A 25659-nucleotide genomic window follows, 5' to 3' on the forward strand; every position below is an offset into this window, starting at 1 on the left:
ATTTGGGAACAGGTGAATAGGAAGTAAGTACCTTTAAACTCTAGACTGATGTTCCATGGGGTAAAATCAGGACCAGCTACATAATTTGCAAGGTCCACTGCAAAATGAAAATGCGGGCTCTTTATTGAAAAATTGTGAAGAATTTCAAGATGGCAGCAGCAGAGCATTAAACTAAGTATAGGGCTCTTCCAAGTGTAGAGCTTTGTGCATCGGCACAGTTTGAGACACCCAGGAAGCCAGCCCTGGGTAAAAAGCTTGGAACCTAATGTGAAGCTTGGAAACTGAGATCAACTCAGGAAGAGGAGCCTCACGACTCCCATGGAGAGAACAAGGGGCAAAATCACTGCCAGTGTTTAAATTATTCTGTCCTGCGCCCTGCACCCTGTCCTATCTGAGCACATATAGTTGAATTTACATGATGCTCAGTCAGCGCAAGATGCAGAACCACAATACAAGGTAAATGGTTGAGACGTTGCAAGTCCATATTAAAATTACATTTGGGGATTTTCTGATTTTTTTCAAGGACTCGCTATAATTTAAAACTCAGATTTAAGATGTGTAAAAAGAAAATGAGTATTTCTATGTCTCCATCCAGCAATAATTTTCATCAGCCCTTAGTCATGTGCCAAAGGCAACAGAACAGATTTAGACTATTGTGTAATTTGTAGGTGGCAAACCAACTGCATTACTATGAACTTTCTAAGTTGTTCCAAAAGGAACGTTAGAAAAATCAGGTGTGAAAATAAAAAATGTAACTTACTAAAGAGGTTGCCTCTGACGTTTTTTTCCAGAAGGTCGTGAACATAATCTGAGCAAGGAGGATTTTATTCTATGACTGCCTGAACTCTCTGAGCAAGAATGTGAAACAAGGCTCATTTTGAAGGGAACTGCCTAATATTTTATAGTACTATATTTTTTCAAAGTGTCTTTTATGTGCAAGCCAGTATGAGGGCAGCTGGCCAGGTAATTGACCAAAAGGTTTCCAGAGAGCAAGTTATTTAATGTCAAAGTAGCAGTAGATTGTGCTTCCAGGATATTTCCTCTCTGAGCTTGGGTCTCTGATGTTACCCCGCCCTTTCTACCTTAAGGTTCTCACCCCAGCACATGCCGAAACTTGACTCATCTGCTTTGACAAAAAATTGCTTCCTTGTGGCTTTGAGAATTATGTATTTGAGCTTTAAAATAAGTGCCAAGCCTAGGGTCAGGCAGCTGGTCACCCAGGTAGACTGGACAACTTTCCTGACTCATGCTCACCTGCTCCAAGTTATGTAAAAACACAAAAACAACACTCATCAAGCACCTATCAAGCTAACAAAAGAAGCAAAACCACAATGCGTCATTGTCACAGTGCCCAAAAATTGGGAAAATGTTTTTGGTTAAGCTATTGTGGAGTTTTTAGGGTGGTGATGGCGGTTGTTGAGTAGCGGTTACTATTTGGCAAGAATCGAAATCAGAGGCTTCTGTCATCCTGACTGCTGATTCCAACAAACAATATAAAAACGAGCACGTTCACAAGAATGAATCTATGGGTGGCAACAGCATTCTCTCCTTAATCTCTTGGTTTGTATCAAGTTATATATTTTAGAAGAAGGGAGGAGAGAGTGGCATAAGGAGACACAAATACAAGTTTATAGATATCAGCCAAGTTTGTTCAGAGTGATTTGTCTAATAGTTTCAATAACTAACACTGACTAGACTTACTGTGTATAGCTCTGTGCACTTCACATGCTTTATCTTGTTACATCCTCACCATAACCGGATGAGATAGTTATCATTGTTATCCGTTGACCAAGATCTCACGGGTAGTTAAGTCAGAGCCAGGGTTGAACCCAAAACAAGTCCATGTTGTAACACCAAATTATTCCATCTAGGATAACTGGCCTTTTTTTTTTTTTTTTACATTTATTTGTTTATTTTTGACGGGGGAGGGGTGGAAGGGCAGACAGAGAGAGAGAGAGAGAGAATCCAATCGGTTTGTTTATTTTTGAGTGGTGGGGGGAGAAAGAGGGAGGAGGGGCAGAGAGAGAGAATCCCAAGCAGGCTCTTTGCTGTCAGCACAGAGCTGGTCCCTGGGCTCAATCTGGTGAGATCATGACCTGAGCCAAAATCAAGAGTCAGACGCTTAGCCGCTTAGCCGACTGAGCAGCCCAGGAGCCCCAAAGATAACTTTCTATCCTCCTTTAAAATGTTGCTTGTCTGGTTCAGTTTTGCCTCCACAATTCGGACATGATTTCAGCACGAAATTGAAATATTTCAGCCTATGCAAAATTCACTGCATGACACTATATCCCAAGCAATGCCAATATTCAGAAGACACAGTGGTTTTTATGGCTGCGGTTGGGGGAATGTTGTTTCTGTACATCCTGAAGCACACCCACAAGAACTAAACAGAGCCCACCCTGGGACTGTTTATTTACATTAACCCTCGTCAAACAGAGAGGTGCTGCCAAGCACTCTAGAGGAAGTGAGATGCTTTATCTTTTGCGTGCACACGAAGTTTACGTCTTCAGAGAGCCTGGGTGGGTGTGACTCCCAAAAGCTAATCTTTCAGTCCAACCATATGCAAATCTGGGCCGGTGTTTATGTGGAGGTGCAGACACAAACGTAGGTGACACTGCTGGTTGCTGACGCGCGTGGGAGCGCAGTTGCCCTGTTGTCTATTGGCTTGTGCTGTGCGGAAGGCGTGATGGTGGGCACCCAATCTGGATCGCCCCGTCTAGATGAGGGGTGTTCGGGTAGAAGTTCCACCCCGCGAGGGGTAGCTTGTACCATTATCCACGCAGGTGCGCCCGGGGGCCAAAACAGTCCTGCGCTTCTCGGGAGCAACCACGAGTAGATCAGCGCGCAGCCTCGCCCCGCCCCAACACCCCGCTCCGCCCCGCCCCGTACTCCCCTTCCTAGGCCCCGCCCCCAGCTCCCGACAGCCCCGCCTCCATCTCCGGGAGCTCCCAGCGGCACGGCTGCCCCAGTTCCGTAAACACTTTTCTCCCCGCCCCTAGCAGTTCCCCGGACTGCACCACTTGAAGCCCGTGGGGGGAGCCCGTTTCCTCTGGCATGCAAAACACCGTCAATCCAAGCTCTTCTCGGCCTCTTCCATGCGAACGTGAGGAAAAATGTTCGGTAGTAAATCAAATCTGTCAGAGCTCTGCTATCGGAGCTTGAAGTGACTTGGATTTCCCCCTCTCCCGTGGTCCGTCTTCCCCCTCTCGCCGGTTACACTGCTACGCCTAGGCTGACTCTTCGAAGTCCCTCCCGGCCCTTTAAATACCGCGTGGGGGGGAGGGGGGCGGGGAGGTTGGGGGTTGTTGGACTGGTGAGTGAGTTTTCGAGGTGTTTGAGCGGTGTTCGGTGAGGGGACACCAGAGATCCTTGATCCAGGCTCACTCAGTCGCCTTTCTCCTCCACCTGTCTCCGCGCCAGACCCGGTGCGTATCCATCCCGGGGGAGGGGGTCGCGGGTTCTGAGGTGCCGGACCCGGGTCGGTGGACGAGGACATCTCGCCACAGGGCAGCCGAGGGCCTCCCCCAACCCACCTCGGAACTCCGTCCTGGGACGCCGGTGCCAGGGGGCGTTAAAGTCCCGCTTCTTGCTCCCCCCATCTCCTTGTTTGACCTCAAACCGCCATCCCGCGTGGGAGCGGGGAGCGGGTACAGAGTGGCCGCGGCGGGTGTCAGGGTGGCCGCGGGCTTCGGGCCCCGGAGGCTGCGGGGTCGCGGCCGCTTGGCCGCCGTTTACAACCTGCTGGATCCGTGCCAGCGACCGCGCTGCGAACAGCTTTCCACCATCCGGGCCCCGGGAAGGTGCCCGCCTCGCCTGCGACCCCCTGCCCATCTGGGGTGGGCGAGCCGGGCCGCGGTGGGGGCTGGGCGCGGCTCGAAGCGTGTGTTTGGGGTTTGTTGCCGGGGTTTCCCAGGCACTCTGCTCGGCCTCCGCCGTCCCCTCCCCCAAGGGTTTGTTTTGACAGGAAGCGTGCTGCTGGAGGGGAGGGGGGGCTGGAGGATTGGCCTGGGGGTGTGCAGACTCCTGGGGCGTCCCTCTACGGTCAGTTGGGGGAAGAGGCGGGAGATGCCAGTCGGGCCCGGGCTCGAACCCCTGGCCTCTCGGGGATGGCTTGTGCTTCCCCAAACTGCTCCTCTGGGTGGCTCCATGGGGTGGGTGGACGGACAGCGCAGATTGGAGGTGGCACGTGGACGAGCATGGTTACGTGTTTTCGTTAGTATTTGGAAAAGCTGTTCCATTAAAGGAGCGATTTCACAATGATCTAAAGTTGCCTTTTAAAATAAAAGTATTCAAATGCAAAAATCTAGTCAACATAGCAGTGATTGACAAATTAGGGTAGAGATGTGGAAACAGGCGTCAACAGTGGTACCCAAATGACTGAAGTTTGGGAAATAATTATCTTAGATGGTTGTTCTGTTACATTAACCTTGAGAAACCAGACAAGTTGTCCTTGTCCCCAGTGGGCCCCTCAGCCCCCAAGATCCCTATGGGCCCCATGGTCTCCAGCCCAGCCAGAGACCTTGCTCTTTGCTACCATAACCAGGTTATCGCTGTGGTTCCCACTTTAGGAGGCTCCGTGCCTGCCTTTTCCTCTTGCCTCCAGGGATTTCATCCATCATTCTGGCAGCCGGTGGAGGTTGCCTCACATGCAGTGGCCCAGGGCTGAAGATACCCAGTCACATGTGGGAGCAGCTTCAATGCCATTTTGTGAGGGGTTGGGGCCCCCAGAGGAGGAAGCACAGGTACTAAAACAGACCAGCCAGGGGTGTGAGGAAAAGTGTTTCCAAGTGTGAAAAGTGCCTAGAAATCCTTCCCCCTGATGCTGTCATGTTATGTGTTTTGTGAACATCTGTTTTCTTAGACAATGACTGGCTTGTTGGCTTTTATCTAGCTCTTTGTTGGCTCTAATTTGATGAAGACCAGCATTCTGTAGCTGAATGGAGCAGGAACCTATCTCTCTGCTCTGTGGTTTATGCCTTGCTGCATATGAATAACTTTTTAGCGCTGCTGGCTGGGCCTGGTTCTAAAGCAGCATTTTGCAGAAGATGGAGATGTTCCATACCATCTACAATTTTTTTTTTTCCTTCAGAGCCCAGTCTTATTCCTCTGACTCCTTGCCCTTTACTACACATATGTGAATGCTTGTCTTTGCGAGTGACCTTGATCTGGTCTTCAAGGATGACATCCACTAGATAGTTCGTGAAATTTCTCATTTCCACCACCCAGCCTTAACCGGATGGTCTCCATTCCTCATACAGGGCGTTGTTGGGAAATCTGTGTAGTTCACCTCAAAATGTTTTTGATACTAGTTGTAAGCAGTGAAGACTTCTGATGATATTTGAGTTTTAACTAGGGATTTTGCAGTGCTTAAAGAACGGCTCCCTGATAGAGGATTTTCCTTTACTCTAGTGGGGTGGTTGAGAATTGTTTTGGATAATAGACTCTTTCAGTGATGCCCTTCATGGTATAGCACTTTGAGCAGCCACCCCGGGGTAAGGTCAGCTCGTTACCACATATGTAAGTGTCCACGTGGTGTTGGGTAGATCGATTTGGCAGACAGAGAATGGAAAGAATGAACAACACACTACATTTTCTCCAGCCATCCTAGAGTGGTAGAAAGCATGGGCTTTAGGGATCCATGGCCTCGATTAGAGTTGTGCCTCTGCCACTGCTGTGACCCCTAAAGCAAGTAATTTAACTTCTCTGAGCCTCAGGTTCTTATATATAAAATAGGGATAATAGCAATACTTTAGCTAGCAAGGTTATAATGAAGATTCAAGGAGATAAAACACTTCAAATGCTTATGGGGGCTGGGACATAATAAGCACACAATAGCTATGAGCTCTGATTGTTATTATTTGTTATCAGTGAGCATTAAGAGAATGGAAAGACACGATGTAAACATTGCTTTAAGCTCTGGAACTGTAAGTCTCTGCTGGTTTGAATTATTGGTGCCTGGAAAATGTGTTTGGAATTGGAAAGGGGAGACAGCCCTTCCTGTAAGCAGCTTAAAATTTAGTGGGGAGCCAGTTATGTAAACAGCAACTATAGTACTTTAAGTGACTGCATAATGGGAATATGAGCAATGTGAGTGAGGCAGGAGAGAAGGAAAACCTAAGTGGTAATATGAATAGGAGTGTGGCCTAATTTGTTCATCAACGATATTCCTTGAGCTCCCCCTCTATCCCAGGAAGTGTTCCTAGCTCTAGTTGGCTGATTTAGATGGAGTGGGGATATCAGGGAAGGTCACTTTGAAGTTGTAACATTTAATTTCAAATCTGAATGACAACAAGGAGCCAATCACATGGAGATCGGGGAGAACATGCTGGGGCGTGGCATGGGGGGCACGGGATGCGGAGAGACTCTAGCAGGTGCAAATGTTCCAGAATGGGGAGTTTGGCAGGTCTGAGGAACCTGAAGAAAGCCATTGTGTCTGTAGCAGGAAGGGTTAGGGGGAGAGTGATACAGGATGAGGTGGGTAGAGGCCAGATCACAGAGGAATATAAACCATTGCCAGGAAACTTCTTAAGAAAAGGGAAACCACCTGGAGATGAGCTCTTAAAAGGGATGATTTATTTTGCCTCTTCTGAAGGGCTCTGGCCTATTTCCTGTTTTATTCTCTAGGCACTGTTCAAGAAGGACGTTGGGACAAGTCTGTCTAGAAGAACTTTTGTAATAGAGTGGTATCTAAGCTATCCCAGCGGTGGGAACAATCAAAATCTAAAAACTGCAGGAGCCCAGACTGTTCTGAATTAGACTTGAAATTTTGGTTTATTACTTCTCTTTTAATTTTCCGCTTGGAAATAATTTCAGACTTACAGAAAAAGTTGTAAGAACTGTACAAAGAACTCCCTATCATCTACCTTTTACTCATAATCACCTGTTAACATTTTGCTGCAGTGCTTTATTGTTTTCTCTTTTTCTCTCTCGTTAAATTAGTTGAGAGAAAGTTGCAAACATCATGGCCTTTAATTCCTAAATATATAAGCACTGTACATGTATCAACTTTAGTAAATTAACATTGTTACACAGACAGTAGGTTCAGGTATTGTTACCTGCTGTCATTTGACCCAGTAATAGCATTTTTTTCCCCTCTGGTACAGGATCCAGTCTGGGATCATCTGTTACACTCAATTGTCAAGTCTCTTTTCATCCGGAACATGTCCTCAGCCTTTCTTTGTTTTTATGACATTGACATGTTTGGAAATCATAATCTCTTCTAGTGGTAATAAAATAATAGTTGGCTGTCAAGCACTTACTAGGAGCTCAAGTACTTGACATAGACTATTTCAGTTCATCTTCACAACAATTCTACAAGGCAGATGTATTAATATCCCCATTTTGCAAATGGCAAACCGGAGTTCCCTCTCTCCAGTCAGTAAATATCAAGAATCAGGATCAAGAACCCAGTCCACCTGACTCCAGAGCCAGTGTTTTTGCCTCTTGGACGTGGACATTTGCGTTGTCACTGGTGGATCTTTATAATCCTGAACCCATGCAGGACCATTTGCAGATGAGTCTGCTACAAAAAGGAAATAAAGAAGTGAAGTTGGTAGTGTGGACACAGGCTAAGGAATCAACCCATTTCGCCTCCATCTGTGGTGGGACATAGGACTATCCCCTTCAGGTTCTTGCACCCATTTCCCTTCTCTCTAAAATGTCAGTGGTCATATTGCCATTCATTCAACAATAAATGTTTAAGTGTCTGCTGCATCCCAGTCATTGGTCTTGGAAGGAATTCCATAATATTGAATTTATTATTATTAAATGAAGAACAGTGCAATGAAAAATGTGATTATTCTCCTTGATGGTGACCCACTATAGTATTGGAGGCTGTGCTTGGAGTTATACGCTGCTTTCACCTTTGACTTTACCTTTGGCCAGTAAGTAAATCCTCCAGGTAGGATGAGAAGTGGTGTTTCTGAAAAGCTGTGTGGTTTGCTTGTAATTCCCAGCGGTGAAGTTTAAGTAGATCTAAGTTTGTTGGTATGAGAAGCATTACCTCTCTTAAAGAAATAGACTGGTTTTATTATCACTGTTGTAAGAATCCAAAATAGTTTTTAAAGCAGTCTAATTACCCTCAAGGCCTTTTGAGTCAAGTAGCTTTGTCCCCAGATGACTTATATGGTAACCCGAGACCAAGAAAAGTAAAAACAGATGTGAAGGAACTTGCAGAAGACCATTTACACTGGGATGGGCCATTTGCTTTTAGCTTTTGTATTTCAGACAAGCGCAAAAGTTCTGTCCTGGGTTAACTAGCAGTGTTATTTTATCATCATGGGATAAAACAGTTCTCCCCTCTAGAGTAGTTTTTAATGCCTGAAATGATGATGATAGTAACAAGAAAAAATGCAAATAATACTAATAATAGTCATCATCTGTATCCAGTTTTCTCTGTGTCAGCCACTGTTCCAAGCACTCTATATATACTGACTAAATGAAGTCTCACACTTGCCCTATGCATGGGGTGTTATTAGTATGCCTTAAGAAAACAGCAGTTTCCTTGTAGAATAATAATGGGCATTTGGGCTTCAAAGAAAAGCTTCTCCTTGGATGCACTAAAGCCCATTTGTGCTGTGGAGGCTTCTGCCAACCAAACACGAGTTTCTAAACATTTTGAAGCTTTTATTTTATGTTTTCTGTTGCATCCCCTGTGCCAGAAACCCTACTTCCAGTGAATTGTTGGAAGGAAGCATAGTTGCACATTAAGTATGTCTGCCGCAAGCACATTTAATGTCTCAGAACTTCCAGTGAAGCCTCGTGGAACTCTGGGTTTATAGCATTTTAGCAATTCCTAGTTGAAAGGCACCTTACAGCCAGCCCAACCTGCTCAGAAAAATGAGGTGAAGAGAGCCGATGTGATGTGCATAAAGTCACACAGCAAATTAATGACAGACCCAGGCCTCAGACTCTAGACTTGTAACTCCTAGCCTACATCTTTTTATTTTTGAACCTTTGTACTTTGCTGCCTTGTTAAACACAATTAAGGAACCTACAAAGTGTGCTGTTCGGCTGGAGTAGAAAAATGAAATGGACAGTTATAACTGTTAACCTAGTTCATAAATTCCAACGGATGAAAGCTTTTATTCACCTTTACTTGGAAAAACAGCCAAAGTGAAGGAAAATTAAGAGTAGAGCATACAGAGCACAGTTGTTATAGTGGAATTACTGCAAAAAATAATAAGACGGAAACCAAGTTTAAGATCAATAAGAGCGTGGCCAGGACCAGGGAATATTGAGTCTTACACCTACTAAAGAAAGTTTAGGTGGTAGGTTCCCTGCTCCAGTGCTTGAACTGTCACAGTACAAGGCCTGCAAGTGTGTGATATCAGTTTGCGAATGTTCTGGTTGAAGCTGTACCAAATGGGATTCAATGATTCCGATTCAGCTGACACCAAGTGAATACTTGTCACGTACTTGACACTGGCGATGGACGAGACACAGGCCCTGCCTTATTAAGGAGAGTCAGAAGTAGCCATGGGAGGAAAATAGCTGTACAAGGGACTCGACTCTGTGGTGGAGATACGGGACGTGTGTTGCAGATGTACAAAGAAGAGTGTCTGTCATTCACTCTGGCCAGAGGGTAAAGGCTTCCCGAGGAAGGTAGCATTTTCAAGAAATGCCATCAGTGAGACATAAAATGTTGGCAGAGAGAGAGAGAGAAATCTAGAGGAAAGAGCAAGTATTCCATTTAGGATTGGGGTTTGGTGGCAGTGGAAGAGTTAGGGCAGATCCCTTTCTTCTGTCCTCTATTCCCTTCCCCCCAGCAGATGGGAATTAAAGCTCAAATAGAAATGGGGCACCTGGGTGGTTGGTCAGGCAGCCGACTTCTGCTCAGGTTATGGTCTCACAGCTTGTGAGCTCGAGCCCTGCATTGGGTTCTCCACTCTCAGCACAGACTCTGCTTTGGAGCTTTGGATCCTTTCTCCTTCTCTCTCTGCCCCTTCTCTCTCTCTCTCTCTCTCTCTCTCTCTCTCTCTCCCTCTCTCTCTCTCTCTCTCCTCTCCGTCAAAAATAAACATTAAAAAAACAAAAAACTCAAGTAGAATCTAGCTTGCCTGTGGTAAAGGAGGTTATTTCCCCACTGGAGTTGCAAGGGTCCAGGTTATCTTATAGCCTGTGTTCGTGGTAGTTGGCGTTGGGACCCTAGGATAAGGCAACTATCTCTACATGGTAGCTTCCTGGCGGCTTCACTCAACTCCTGGCACAGTCAGCCTCCAATTAGCGCTTTTCTGTTTGTGAAAATGATGGGCCGAGCAAGGGCACACTTTTACAACTGGCAGGACTGAAGAAAGTTGTTTAAGGGAGGCCAGGGGCAAATGCCCTTGGGCATTTGACCTTTTAATAAGTCCCTCTCAGGTTCATCCTTGTCTCTGTTACCACACACGGGATTAAAAAAATGGCACCATGTCTCTCAACAAAGATTCCCCCATAGTCCCATGCGGCCTCTCCTTGTGCTTCAGCAATGCCTTGTTTCCCCTTTTCTCACGTTCTGGCCTCTGGCACACACAGTTGTAGGTGACTGGACTTCAGAGACAGAGGAGTAGGACCTTGTCTCTTCCATTCACTGTTTGTTACCTTTCCCTGTGCTGCTACACAGTGCGCACTCAATATATATAAGGAATCATTTGAAGAAACTGCTCAGGATTTCCAGACATACTATGTGCAGCCGTGGTTTCAAGTTCTTGCGGCTTTCGAAGCTCTGTATACCTCATTGCCTGGGCTGGTTCAGATTTAAAGAGACTCAGTGAATCCTTACTATCGTTATTGTCTATTCAGGATTTGAGGTGCCTTCCTCCTCGGGCCCAAGTTTCCTCTCTGTTTCAGCTAACGCCACACATATCAGAGTCAGTGCCTGCTGGGCTTTAGTTGAGCCTCCTGGGCTTAGGCCAGGGTATCCCATGTGCCCAGGATCCCCTTTCTAGAGGGTGACTGGGCCCAAGTGCCCTGCCTTTGTCTGGGAGGCAATCTGATGTTCCAGAATAGCACTGGATGTAGATAGAGTCAAGGGACTGGTTTTACGGCATGGTAAGTCCCCTTGTCCCGAAGTCTGTTCCACCGACCTGTGAATCAGGATCTTTGATGCCTGTTTGTTCATGGGGTGGTAGTGGGTCCTTAGTCGACTGTCAAATGCAGACCCAGGGTCAGGCTTTAGTCTTTATATGATGGCAGTCCATGGGAAAATGGAGAACGTGCAGACTTGCCAGCCAGAGATTTTAATTAGTCTTCTCCCTTCCCCAAGGGGCTCATAAGGAACCAAAGAGGCTGATTTCAAAACTATTTTATTTAAAACAAAGCCAAAGGAACAGTAAGAATAGCTACAATGTGAGTGCCATGCTAAGTACTTTACTAAGATTAATCCTATTTAATCTTCAAGACTGAACCCTATAAATTCAGTCTTTCAGCCCAGTTTTACTCATGAGGTAGGTGGGTAAGTAAGTGACTTTCCCAAGGGCACATGGCAAAAGACAGCAGCAGCTTCTAACCTAGGTGGTCTGTCCCCAGTGCCCCATCCTCTCATACTCTTAACTTGCCATGTTTTAGCAACCCAGGAAGAGAGAGATTGTGTGTCTTCTGTACACTTTTAAGGGATCTGTTATTGCTGAGAGCTGCTCCTCATTCACACTACGTCTGTCCTGAGTAAGTTCCCACTCAGGGCTATGGGGTCCCTTTTCTGGAAGGCTGTCTTGGTGGCCTGGCCCGGCTGCTATGGGAAAGGAGAGGTTATCTTCTGGGGCCTTTCCAACACCGTGACACGTGTGGGCAAAGCCGTCTATGTTGGAAGAAGCATCCGTGATGCTAGTGGAAGCCCCACAGAGTGTTGACACAGGGTCTGTTTGTCTATGCAGGTGTTATCCCACACTCGCGTGACACAAAATGCCCTTCAATGGTGAGAAGCAATGTGTGGGTGAAGATCAGCCAAGCGATTCAGACTCTTCCCGGTTTTCCGAAAGCATGGCTTCCCTCAGTGACTCTGAGTGCTCCAGGCAGAGTTTTACGAGCGACTCTTCCAGCAAATCCAGCTCTCCTGCTTGTAAGCTGACGGGGAGCAGGGGCTAGGGGTGGCCGAGGGGAGGTGGTTCTAGACATGTGTGCTGGATTTTAAAACTCCTAAATGAATGAGAGCAAAGTATAGACTCCCCCGGTTTCTAGATGTACCATAATAGCACTGCAAAGGCAGAAGTAAGTAGCCACTAACGTTTACCACCTAACCATTTTTATTTTCATTACAGTCTCTGATATGCTTTGCTTTGACTATAAATCAGGTCCATAAACCCCACCTGTCTTTTCTCTTAAGCAGTGGAAAGCCACTCCCTCTTGAGATATCTTCTTGGACACATTCAAGGATAAATTCAAATTGGTCTTCTCTAATCATTGCCGATCTAAATGAAAGGAAACATGCCCCAATTCAAGGGTCAGGCAGGAAGTGAAATAATCTAAAGGGTTTCCTACTGATTTCAAAAACTGTTGTGCAAATCACCCCAGAAAAGTAGCCACGAGGAGAATTACTACACCAGGGGCGTAAGAAAGAGTTTAAAAAGTGGCCACAGTGCAGGAGACGTCTTTTTCCCCTTTTGTGTGTGACAGCTATAAAGGTGTGTAAAGCCAGTGTTTTTTCTTTTTCTTTTTTAGCTTTTTAATTGACATCTTGTATAGGAAATGTAACATCTTAAAAGACAAAGCAAATGTAGAAAGAAACAACAACATAATCAAATGCCCACTTCAAAAAGTTTGTTCATTTGTGTTTAAATTTGTGCAATCTCATTTTTAAAACATGTGGAAAGTACATGAGTGTAGAGAAAAGAAGATTTTGCCTATATCACCCAAAAGCGACAGCTGGCAGCACTTTGTCACATTCACTTTTCACATTGACACATGTGTATATGTAGGTGTAGACTGTTTTCACTTAGAATTATAATTAAAACGTTTACCTATGAGGATATACTTTTAAAACATTTAGGGGTGCCTGGGTGGCTCAGTTAGTTAAGTGTCTGACTCTTGATCTCTGCTCAGGTCATGATCTCACGGTTCATGGGGTTGAGCCCCATGTCGGGTTCCACATTGAACTTGGAGACTGCTTAAGATTCTCTCCCTCTGTCCCTCTCCTCTGCTCTCTCTCTCTCTCTAAAATAAAAAAAAAAAAAATTGTTTTAAATTAAAAAAATGTAAATTACTTCATCAAATGACTATATAATAAATTTATTTAATCATTGATTTATCATTGGACATTTAGTTAATTTCCTTTTTTTTTTTTTTTTTTTTTTTTTTTTTTTTTTTTGGCTGTTACGAATAGTGCTTTATGGTACATAAAGCCTTTCCAGGAATTCCTTTGGATACAATTGGATTATTGGACCCCAGAGTACAGACATTTTTGAGAAGAATCTTAATGAGCCAGAGAATTGGGAAAGGAATTAACTAGCAGTCACCCAGCTTTCTGTGCTTTTTGTCATTTTTTATATTATATATATGGGGTTGATGCCTCCAACAGGGTACCTAGGCATCTTGACGAGGGACTTTGCTAATTCCATATATCACCATTTTTTCCTCTTCTTCCCCCTCCTCTTCCTCATGGTCTTCCTCTTCTTCCTCCTTCTCCTCTTCTTTTAGAAATTATTTTAGGTAGCAATATATTGCCAGTCAGTATTGTTTTTTGAGGAAATGATTTTTAAGTAATTGAAGCTAAGAGTTCCAATAGTGATTTTTAAAAGACGTGACTTATTAGAACAATTTTCTAGAATAATCTTTAGAAATAATCAGAATAATTCTTTATTTACTACTTCTGACTGAAAAGTAGATTATCCAGTTTACCAGAATAATTTTATTTTAATCATCTACATTTATTAAGTTCTTATTATGTTCTTCTTTACTAATCACCTCAAGACAGCCCTATGAGGACATATGTTATACCTAGTGAAGTCGAATGATAACAACCAATTGGTAAAAATTGGAGCCAAACCCAAGCATTATGCTATACCACCTATACTTTTAGAAGTTATAGTTTTAAGAAATCCGTTATTTCATTTTGAATGTGCTTAAATTAATGAGTTATGAATTACAGAATAAAAGTAGTCTTATCAAGTTCCTGCAGAGTACGTGTAATAAATGCAGATATCAATAGGTACTAAAATATAAGGTGATTTAATAAAAGAAAGGTAACTTATAATAGCTTCTATTAATAAGATAGTCTCTAAAACACTTGAGAATTTTTTTTATCAATAGAGTAACTGAAACTATCAAAGGAGTTCTTAAATTTTTGAAGTCTTAAGTAGTAAGCAGAGGAATCTACCCAATTTAGTATGTATTCTTCTTATTTGTAAAACCCTGCATGTGTACGTTGGGATAACTTACACTCTGTCTGCATTCAGAGGCTTCACTGGATGACAACTTTTCCATGACATGAACCGGATTTTGTTTTTCTTTCAGCAACAAGCCCTCCCAGGGTAGTAACATTTGACGAAGTGATGGCTGCAGCAAGGAACTTATCAAACATGACACTTGCTCATGAAATTGCTGTAAATGAGAACTTTCAATTGAAACAAGATGCCCTCCCTGAGAACAGGTAACCCGGAGGCATTTGTGTGTGTAAACTGAGCTGCAGATCCTCACACATACACACACACACACACACACACACACACACACACACACACACATACACACACGTTCACACTGATTCCTAGAAGTCTTGTAAATATCCACTGAGAGTAAACATTGGTTAGTTCTCTAACAAGGTCTTATACTTGTTTTCAAAACCACTCCTCTAGGGTACATGTTACCCATAATTTTAGAACTCAGTGTGTACGTCACTTTCTGTGGAAAGCGTTTCCTGACACTCCTGAGCATACCAGACCACATTAAATCCCCTTCCTAAGGACTCCTGTTGCCCCTTCTGCCTCCCTTTGTTAAGAAGTCTTTATGTTCAGTGTCTGTCTCTCCCATGTGACCAAAACACCATAATGGAAGAACTATATCTATATCATTTGGGGCTCTATCCCCATTGCCTAGCAGAATGCCTGACATACAGTACGTACTCAAGAAATGTTTGCAGATTGGCTTATTAAAAACTGATATTCAGGTTGTAAAAGATAAATCAACGTAGCCGAGCTGCCAAAGTGCTAAGAACAGGTGATCCAGAAGCGTCTGGTGGTAGGAATCACAACTACATGGGCACCCCTGGTTAACCTCAGTCCCTGCCCCCGCCCCAAAACCCGGGGACCTTTAGTAAGAGCCACACCCTATATCCTACCTCAACCTCTCTGACTTTGTTGGCTCATAAATCCCCTGGGACAGAGAAGAGAAAAGGCTTGAGGCCATAACTACAGGTAAGTCATCTTTAGAGGCAAAGTTAGCTCATGAATAATGGCATTAAATCTTCAACCTCACAGTATCATTTATAAATCCAGAGGCATTCCTTCTGTCAGTTAAGACAACATGTCATATTTGATTCTATTTAGAGGTTTTATGCTTATTTGTTTTAAAGCAGGAAAAATAGGAAACGTAACAACTTTCCTTCTTTAAAATCCAGATTGTTCGTAGTCCTGCTCCTGAGGACATTATTCATAATAATCACTAATATTTTTTGAGATTACTGGCCAAAATAGGTATATCTGTTTGGTTTTCTATGGTAACTGCATTTCACCACAATCCTTCATACCAGCTCTGCTGCTACACCCCTAGGCCAGGCCACCATCGTTGTCTGACCTCTACTCTTTCAGTCCTAATTGGTTGCCCTGTCTCCGTCCTTAGCCCCCCATAGTCCATCCTCTCCATTCACACAGTAGCCAGAGTGATCATTCTGAAGGGTTAATCAGAGAAGGTCATTTCTTTGCTTAAAATCCTTCAGTGGTTTTCTATTACACTTAGAATAAGAAACCCAAACTTCTACAAACCCGTATGTTTGGCAGAAAGTATGGCAGCAAGGCTCCACTTCCTGACCACGTCTTTTACTCCTGCCCCTCCTGCCTGCTGCATTTCTGCCACACTGGCTTCCTTGCTGACCTCGGAGTATACTGGCTTGATCCTGTCCCAGGAACTTTGTCCTTCTTCCTTCTTTTTTAATGTTGTTCCCCTGGATTTGCACTGGCTGCTTTTTTTCTCCTCATTCAAGTCTCAACTGAAAGGTCACTGTGCTAGGGAAGCGTTCTTCAACCTCCCGGTGAAGGCAGCACCCTCTCCATCACTGTGTACCACACTGTCTTACTCTGTCTTCCTCATGGTTCTGAAATTGCCTTATTCATTTTTAATGTGTTTTGTTTTTGTCTTTCTGTCCCTGCTAACAGAGAAGCTTTTTGAGAACAGACGACTTTCTTTTTTACTACAGTAACCGCAGCACCCAAAACAGGGCCTGGCACATATCGGATGTCATATAAACATTTATTGGCTGACTAATAAAAATGAATGCTTGAAGTTTACAATGTGGGAGTATTTGTGCTTTAAATTCAAAAGCTGTGAATACAGGCCATAGCAAAAGCAGGTGAGGATCAGGCAGACTCTGGATTTGAATCCTGGCTCTGCTGAGACCATTTCTGAGCCTCACGTTCCCCAAGGACGTGATGGGGACTAAAACGCTTCAAATGCGTGCTCATGGGCATCCGAGCGCCTGGACCATAAGGATTTTGATACTCTGGGAAATAGGAATACCTCTCTCCTTCCTTTTCTGCCTTAGCTGGAAAATATGAGCAAGGAAAGTGAAATGCAAACTTAGGACAACTAACTTTATTTAAAAATAAAATAGCATGTTATGAGCTGTTGATTTTTCAGATGGCTTTTTACAAATGGCCAAGTTGTTACCTTTTAAAATGTGGCTGACTCTCATATTCTACTAAATATTGTCTTTGGGGGGAAAGACTTGGCAAAATATGTCTGATTTCTGATACTTAGCAAGAATGCTTGTAAATGATTTGATTGATCTCATTCCCCTCCCCCCCCACCCCATCATCCTCCAGAAAATTAAAAAGCTGAAAAATATCTTTCAGCCTTTAGGAAACCTTACATTTAAACTCTGATGTCCCTGCAGGAGCTATAAAGTTATAGCTCTTCCTTGGTCGATCCATTCAAGCCACGTACATAAGGCTGGTAAAGTCAAGAGTGAAAGTCCATCCCAGCAGTGTTTGCCTTTCTCGTTGTTCTGAAGTTGCTCAGGAGGGTCAACACTAGAAATAGCATTTATGCTGAGTAAATCTAGTCAGGAAACTAGAATAAGTTTTAACATTTAAAGTTGCTGAGTAGAATATAGCATTTGCAGTTATGGAAGCAATTTTAACTCACACTCCTCAGAAAGCTGATTTTAATGTCTCATGGCATTATTGTATGTTTAGCTATTTGTACTCTAAAAAGGAAAGATAAGGACATGTGCATAACTATGAAGTTATTAATTCATTTATCATGCCTTCATCAAACACTCACTGTATGCCAGGTACCGTGCTAGGTACAGTGGCAGGTACTTAGAAGAAGTTACGGCCTCTGCCTGGGAGAGATGTGTGCCCTATGTAGAGGATGGAGACACCTAAGTAAGTACAGTGCAGGGAAATATGTGATTTTCCTAAAACTGTTGCCAAATGGTGTAGGAGTTCAGTAGGGATGTGTATTTAAATGTGCACCTATGTTAGTGCAGTGACATAAGGGGTGAGGCAAAGTGGCCACCTATTCTATTGTGAGCTCTTCCTGGGAAGGTTCCTATTCCAGCAGTGTGGTCTGGCTAACTTTAAATGGGACATCTAAGCTGCGGTTGGCAGCCTGTCCCATGCATGTCTCCTTGGGGCCAACCTGTTCTATTCCGTGCAATGAAACTTTAGCTGTTGAGGAAAGAGCAACTTTTCCATAGCTCAGACCAAAAATCTAGAACACGTCTAAAGATCCAAAGAGCAGCTGGGCAAGTTATGGCATCTCCTAAAGGTACGATTTTAAGAACTTACTGAAAGCTGTAGCAAGAAGGCATTTTTAAAGTCGAGGGGAAACTCCTAGGACAGGATATTAAATGACACAAGTGTATACTATACCTATAGATTATTCTCAACTATATAAAAACATGCATTGAACAAGGGAAATATGTCAAAAGATTAAAATGAGATTATGGGCCATTTTTATTCTCTGGTGTTTTTTTTTTTCTTAATTTTGTAAGATTTCTACAATGAGCACATTTCTTTCATAATCAGGAAAAATAGTGCTTATTTTTAAAAACAATTCATTTCCTTCCTGTAGCTTGGCCAGTCGAGTGAAGCACATTGTCCACCAGGCCTTCTGGGACGTCTTGCAGTCAGAACTGAATGCCGAGCCTCCGGAGTATGAACATGCCATCAAACTGTTTGAAGAAATCAGAGAGGCAAGTTGATGTTGTCTGTATTAATTAGTAATTCTTTTCCCCGAAGACTGTTTTTGCGTCCTTCAAAGGGTGCTGGAGATTATTTTTGGAAAACTGAGTAAGTCCGGTCACTGGAAGGGTGTTTTCCGAAGTGCACTTCCCCGGGGCGGGGTGGAGGCAAGGGAACTCCGGCGGTGGAAGGAGCGAGCGCAGGGTGACGCTTAGCACACAGAGTGGTTGGTCACAGCAAGTCAAGAGCACAGACTCAGGAGCTAGAAACCTGGTTTAGCAATGGGTTTAGCAACAGCTTTCCAATCCTTCAGTCTTAGCGTTCTGAGAATTGTAAGAATTAAATGATAGGGCGGAGTTTTAGTGAACATTCACGAAGCCCTTGCTCTATACCATACGCTAGATTATTCATTTATCGTTACCATAATGCTGTGAGGTAGTTACCACTGTTACTCTTACTGAATAAAAAGGAGCTGAGTTCCCTCACTTGCCCACGGTTACCCAGCTTTGAGGGATGGAGAGGGATTGGAATCGAAGTGCTCGGGCTCAGAGCCCGTCCTCCTAACCATGTGCTGTGTGTGTAAGCACAGTGTCTGCTGTGTGGTGAATACTCAGGATAGGTTGCCTGAGGAATATATAACAAATATCTTATACGTAAAATATACTAACGTAGCCCATGGGGTGTTTCCATCTGCTCTTCTTTAATTTTTTTTTAATGTTTATTTATTTTTGAGAGAGAGAGAGAGGCAGAGTGCGAGTAGGAGAGGGGCAGAGAGAGAGGGAGGCACAGAATCCGAAGCAGACTCCAGGCTCCAGGTTCCGAGCTGTCAGCACAGAGCCTGATGCAGGGCTCGAACCCACGAGCCGTGAGAGTGAAATCATAACCTGAGCCGAAGTTGGACACTTAACCAAGTGAGCCACCCAGGCGCCCCTCATTTGCTCTTTTTTAAACGGTTCTTTGGAGCCATGATCTGCAACTTATTCCTTCCTTACGTGGTTTATTTGTAAACTTTTTGAAGTTATTTCAGTAATATTGCTTCCTTGCCAGTTGCTCTCATTCTGGTAGTTTCAGTAACTTCCCATGAGTAGTGGCAAGTTGGAGGGAGGCTTTAATGCAGAAGGTAGAGCTTTTTAGATTTGAGACACTGGAGTGCTCCTCTGACCCACCACCAGTCAGTGTAGACTTCTGTGGCACCCAGGGCATTAAAATATGGACAAGGAGCTTGGTCTTCTAGACACTGAAATAAAAAATGACAACCCTTATTCACGTAAGAATGCTGGTAACTTTTCTTTCCTTTCCCTGTGTAGATTCTCCTTTCTTTTCTGACTCCTGGTGGCAACCGGCTTCGCAACCAGATCTGTGAAGTTTTAGACACAGACCTAATCAGGCAGCAGGCTGAGCACAGTGCTGTTGACATCCAAGGCCTGGCCAACTATGTCATCAGTATCATGGGAAAGCTCTGTGCTCCTGTGAGAGATGACGACATCAGAGAGCTGAAGGCTACCAACGACATCGTGGAGGTGCTGAGGTTAGCACTTTCCCTGCTTGCATTTTCTTTCTTTTTGTTTGTTTGTTTATTTGTTTATTTATTTTTGAGAGAGCGAGCACAAGACGGGGAGAGAGAGGGGGAGACAGAGAATCCAAAGCAGGCTCCAGGCTCTGAGCTATCAACGCAGAGCCCAACCCAGGGCTTGAACCCACAAACTGTGAGATCATGTCCTGAGCCTAAGTCAGACGCTTAACCGATTGAGCCAGACAGGTGCTCACGGCTTGCATTTTCTGAGAGTACCTTTCAGTTCATTCAAAAGGGAAGTGTGGAGGGGGCGCCTGGGTGGCGCAGTCGGTTAAGCGTCCAACTTCAGCCAGGTCACGATCTCGCGGTCCGTGAGTTCGAGCCCTGCATCAGGCTCTGGGCTGATGGCTCGGAGCCTGGAGCCTGTTTCCGATTCTGTGTCTCCCTCTCTCTCTGCCCCCCCCCCGTTCATGCTCTGTCTCTCTCTGTCCCAAAAAAAAAAAAAAAAAAAAAAAAAAAAAAAAAGTTGAAAAAAAACAAAAGGGAAGTGTGGGAATTGAGGAACACAGAATAATTTCTGGTCTTCCAAAGGAATCCTTGACCCTAGAAGAAACCAGAGAAGCAAGGAGCAGGTCAGTCATTTGCCCTGAACATAGAATTTTCAGATAGAATGACCTAACAAAGTTGTTAGTTGGTGTGTGGGGGGCCCTGGAGATGCAGTGAGGAAAAAGACAGATACAGTGTCTGACCAGGGAGTTTACAGTCCAGTGGGAAAACAGACCTCGGACAAGGAATTGCAATTGTGGTAAGTGCTATGGGAGGGGATGTACAGGGGATTAACAGAGCTTCTAGCAGAGGGACCTAATCCAGTCAAGGATCTAGGAAGAGGTCTTTATGAGTTAGGGTAATGGTAGCTGCTATGACACATAACCCCTGAACTCTTGGTGATTTAACCAGTATAAGTTTCTCATGTCACAGTCTGAAGCAGGGGTTCTTGGTCAGGCAGCTTTCCACATGTTATTTGGGGACCCAGGTTCCTTCTATCCTTGATCCCACTGTTGCCCAAGGCCCCTTGGAGTCCTGTACATTCAGCTAGTGAATGGGAAAGAGATCGGGGAAGGCATACCCAGTGTTCAACCTCTTCAGCCCAGAAGAGACAGATTCCACTGACTGTAACCAGTCCTGTGGTCCCACCTAGTTTGAAGGAGGCCTGGGAAACGTGGTTGCTGTCTGGAAATACATTTCCCTAGCCACAAATATATACTGTGGAAAAAGAGCACAGACCTTTGGTGGTCACCTAACCATTTCTGCCACTGCTTCCCTGAGGAAATGAGATATACTTTAAAATTGTAAGGGTCTAATTCTGGCTGTATAAACAATAACTTCTTTGTGATCCCAGAGGAAAGAGGAGTCTATAATAGTTTTCACCAATGAGAGGAACTCCCCCCACCCCTGCCTTTTTTTTTTTTTTTTGTGAATACAGCCACGTTGAAAATTAAGTTTTATGTAATAGTATTGGAAAGGTAGGAGGAGGAAACTGGTATGCGTAGAGCAGGTAACTTACGTTACTAACTGGGGCAAGTCGATAACCTCTCAAAGTCACACTTTACTCCATCGGTGAAATGGGCTGTATGTGTCCGTAGAGTTGTGTTCAGCTCTGGCATACAGTGACTCTTCAGTTGCAGAATCCATGCTCTGAGTTACCTTATTACCCACGTGTGGTATCCCATCTGTGGTCTTCATCTTGGTCATCTATCAAGCACCTACTGGGGACCACTGTTCCCTCCATGATGCGTTCATAATCTCATCGACTCTCTACAACATCCCTCCGAGACTGATCTTGTCTCTTCTTGCACAGATGAGGAAACTTGCACGGAGAGATTGAGTAACTTATGCCTGGCCACAGAGCTGGTCAGTTGCAATGCTGCATTTGAGCCCAGGCGTGCCCAATTCGAAACTGAAGTATTTTTCCCCTGTGCCTTACTTCCCTGTCCTTTTTCTTCTTTTCTCCCCACCCCACCCACGTTCCCTTAGGAGGAAAAACCAAGTACACTATGTACAGACTCCTTAAAAGTTTAGGGCTTTCCAGTGAAAATTCCTTCTTGAATCTTTGTCTCATTGTTAAGACTCATTGCTTATGCTTTCTACTGTCTACCAGTTCACTGCTGGGTGTAATGGATCAGCTGGAGGTATTGTATTTGCTAAAGCAAATACTCTTGAGATCTGTGAAGAATAAATTTGGGATGCATGTGTAATGCCTTCTATGAAAAGTGGCCTTGCCAATGGCAGTTGGAATTTCAAAACCATTTAGGGGATGTTTATATTTTCCAGCCTGTAAAATAGATTGCAGTTAATGAATTTCAGCTTAATTTCTTAATCACCTCTTTAACTATTTTCACTCTAAAATTTTTAGACAAATATTTCATGTCCTGGACCTCATGAAAATGGACATGGTCAATTTTACAATTAGGAGTCTTAGACCACATCTTCAACGCCAGTTGGTGGATTATGAGAGAACCAAGTTCCAAGAAATTTTAGAAGAAACTCCAAGTAAGTACAATATAATGTGTATATGTTGAAACTAAGTGGAAATATGATGCGTTATATTTTGGTATCTTAAGGAGTGTCACTAAAGAATGTTGACTTTTCTGTTAAACATTTTTGTAACTTCTAAAATTGACATCACAAATTTATAGCTGTTTGCTGTGTCTCAAGCACTATTCATTTCTTCATGTATTAAAAAATACATATTTATTGAGCACTTGCTGTGCCCCAGATACTAGGATTGCTGTGGATCCCAGTTGCTGTGGATACCGCAGTGAACAAAACAATGTCGTGACCCCTGGGGAGCTGACATTCTAGTAGGCATGACAGACAAACAAATAAGCATGTATTGTCAGATGTGTTAAGTGCTATGAAGAAAAGTAGGAAAAAGGGCAGATAGCAATGGGGCAGGAGTGGGGGAGGTGGTGTTTTTTAAGACAAGGTAGACTGAGATGAGAAGACCTCTCTAAGAAGGAACGTTTGAGCAGAGTTTGCAAAGGGAAGAGGAAGGGGCGTATGAAGAGGTGAGAAAAGAACATTCCAGCCAGAGGGAGCTGCAGGTACGAAGGCGCTGAGACAGAAGCGTGTGTGTGAAGTTGGACAGACACACCACAGATAGTGTGGCTGGAGTAGAGCAGGCAGGGAGAGAGTGGGCGGAGACGAGGCCAAGAGGTAGACAAAGGCAGGTCATACAGAACCTTGCTAGGAAATGAGAGCTTAGAGTTTATTCCAAGTGTTGACAGGAAGTCATTGGAGAGTTTTGTGCAGGGGAGCAACATGTGATTTGCATTTTTAAAGACCGCCCTGGCTCCCGGGTAGAGAGAGAATAGATGGTACGGGAGCAGAGAGGGAAACAGTGGCACCATGTAGGCGGTATTGTGGCTGCATGTGCAAGAAATAATGGTTCACCTGGCAGTGGTGGAAGTAGTTAGACGGGGTCAGATTCTGGATGTGTTTTGAAAGTTGAACAAGACGATTTGCTGGAAGTTGGATGAGGAGAAAGGAGAGGAGGTGATGATGCTAAGGTTTTCACGTGAGCAGTAGGGTGAACAGTGATGGTTGTTAGTGGGGTGGGCAACTAGGGGAAGGCAGGTAAGGAGATGGTATGGGATCGGGGTTCAGGTTCACGTATATGAACCTTGAGACCTTACATGGCATCAACATGGGCATGTCAGGTAGGTGTTTGGATATAAAGGACTAGAGTTCAGGGGAATGGTGGGTACTAGGGATATACATTCAGGACTCACCAGTATATTTGTGATAGATCAAGCCACAAAACTGAATAATAGTTAACATGAATAAAATGCTTTCTATATGCCAAGCACTTTACCTGTATTAACTAATTTGATCTTTGTGACAACTTCAGGAAATTACCCCCCCATTTTATAGATGAGGAAACTGAGACACAGAGAGGTTAGATCACTTGCCTCCATAACACAACTTGTAAGTTATGGAGCTGGAACTCACCCAGGTGGTCTGTGTGCACTGTTCATACTCTTATCCACAGTATTGCACTGGGTGAAATTACCTGGGAGTGAGTGTAGATACTGAAGGGGCCTGACCTGGAACTCTAGAGCATCTAGAGATCGACAAGAGCAGACGGATCCAGCAAAAGAGACTAGGAACGAGTAGAGCTCAAGAGGAAGGGACGGAACCAGCAAAGGTGACTGTGAAAGAGCAGCCAGAGAAGTGAAGGAAGCCAGGAGCAGGTGATGTTCTGTAGGACAAGTGAAGAAAGTGTTCAGACAGTGAAGGCATGATCTGCTACGTCATGTATTGCTAAGTGGTCAAGAAAGATGAGGCCAGGGCTTGACCGTGGGTATGACTGTATGAGAATCCTTTATAACCTTGATGGGAGCAGTTGCGATGGACTGGTGGGCATTAAAGTTGGACTGGAAGAGGGGTCAAGAGAGACTGGGAGTAGAGAAAGTAGGACCTCAATGAATCCTCACAGTTACTCAGTTAAGTAGGTACTGTTAGACCCCTTATTTCACAGGGGAGGAAACTGAGATGCCAGATGGTGCACAGCTGGTAAAAGGCTGGCTGACTGATTCCTTCACTGGCAGACTCTTAACGCTGGCTTCTGGGCTGTAATTAACCACAATATAAGGCCGTTAGGTGACCCACCCACCTCATCCCACCCCTCTTGGACGGAGCTTTTCTGTTAAGATAGTCAGTAGGGTAGCCTTAATTGTAAACAAAGCCAAACAAGTGCCACTTTTAAAGGGACTCCAAGAGCCTGAAGCATGTCCGGGGAAGAGGGCATGGGTTACGAAGGGTCACATGAGGAGCCGTCCATGAAGCTGTGTGTATTCTGCTTGGTAACGGGATGCGCCTGGGCGGTGAGCATTGCCTTCCCTGTTGGTATTGAATCAGGGACTTCCGGTTAAGTTCTGCAGGGCAGACTAGGATCCACGGAGGGGGTAGCAGGCAGCCAGTTTTGACATTTATAGCAGCTACAGCTGTTTTAAATTTGGAATGGGCCCCTCTAGTACTAATAGTACTCAGTGCCAGCTATCATTTTGTTGAGCACTTATTATATGCTAAGTCCTTACTATGTGCCAACACTCTGATTAGCCCATTCAAGCCTCACAGTAGCCCTGTGAAACTGGTACTATTATCACTCACTGTTTACAGATGAAGAAATTGAGGTTAAGGTACTTACCCCAGGTCACTGCTGAAGCCTGGATAACCCAGGCATGTCTCTGCCCCAAAGCTTGTACGCTCAACCGCTACGCAGCACTGCCTCTCTCCAAATGAGACACTGACCGCCTTTGGGGGATCTCCAGAGGGGGCGCTAGCACTGAGTGGTGGATATGACTAGATGACTTCCAACCATCCTTCCACAACAAAAATTCTGTGACTTCAGGGCTGTATTGTTTTAGCTCTAAAGGGAGAGAGGGAAACAGAACCCTGCATGGAACCTGAATCTGAAACCTGAACTACGGTAACTATGTTCATAGCAGTGTTTTCCTTTCCAGCACGTTATTGGTTGGTTTCATTTGTGTGCCTGTGTACATGTGTGTGTACAGGTGTGTGCAAATGTCTCCATGTCTCGAATCAAGATAGCTTGTCATTTGGAGTGAATTCCTTAATATTGGGTTGAATGACAGTTTTGATCATCTTAAATGATTTGTTTCTGTCCTTAAAACTCAGGCTTAGTGGGGCGCCTGGGTGGCACAGTCGGTTGGGCGTCCGACTTCAGCCAGGTCACGATCTCGCGGTCCGTGAGTTCGAGCCGCGCGTCAGGCTCTGGGCTGATGGCTCGGAGCCTGGAGCCTGTTTCCGATT

General features: G+C 44.4%; 1 protein-coding gene across 1 annotated transcript in view; it reads left to right on the forward strand.

Moving 5' to 3' along the window:
* The first annotated feature begins 3277 nt into the window (after positions 1-3277).
* TCP11L2 (t-complex 11 like 2) overlaps positions 3278-25659 on the forward strand; it is a 40922-nt gene continuing 18540 nt past the window's right edge. Inside the window, exons 1-6 of the mRNA XM_049626232.1 lie at positions 3278-3425; positions 11850-12034; positions 14425-14560; positions 18202-18322; positions 19619-19839; positions 22238-22374. Of these exons, the coding sequence (XP_049482189.1) occupies positions 11878-12034; positions 14425-14560; positions 18202-18322; positions 19619-19839; positions 22238-22374 (772 nt within the window). The 5' untranslated portion in view covers positions 3278-3425; positions 11850-11877. The remainder of the gene's footprint in view (positions 3426-11849; positions 12035-14424; positions 14561-18201; positions 18323-19618; positions 19840-22237; positions 22375-25659) is intronic.

The sequence above is a fragment of the Panthera uncia genome, chromosome B4 (assembly GCF_023721935.1).
Source record: "Panthera uncia isolate 11264 chromosome B4, Puncia_PCG_1.0, whole genome shotgun sequence".
Classification (NCBI taxonomy): Eukaryota; Metazoa; Chordata; class Mammalia; order Carnivora; family Felidae; genus Panthera; species Panthera uncia.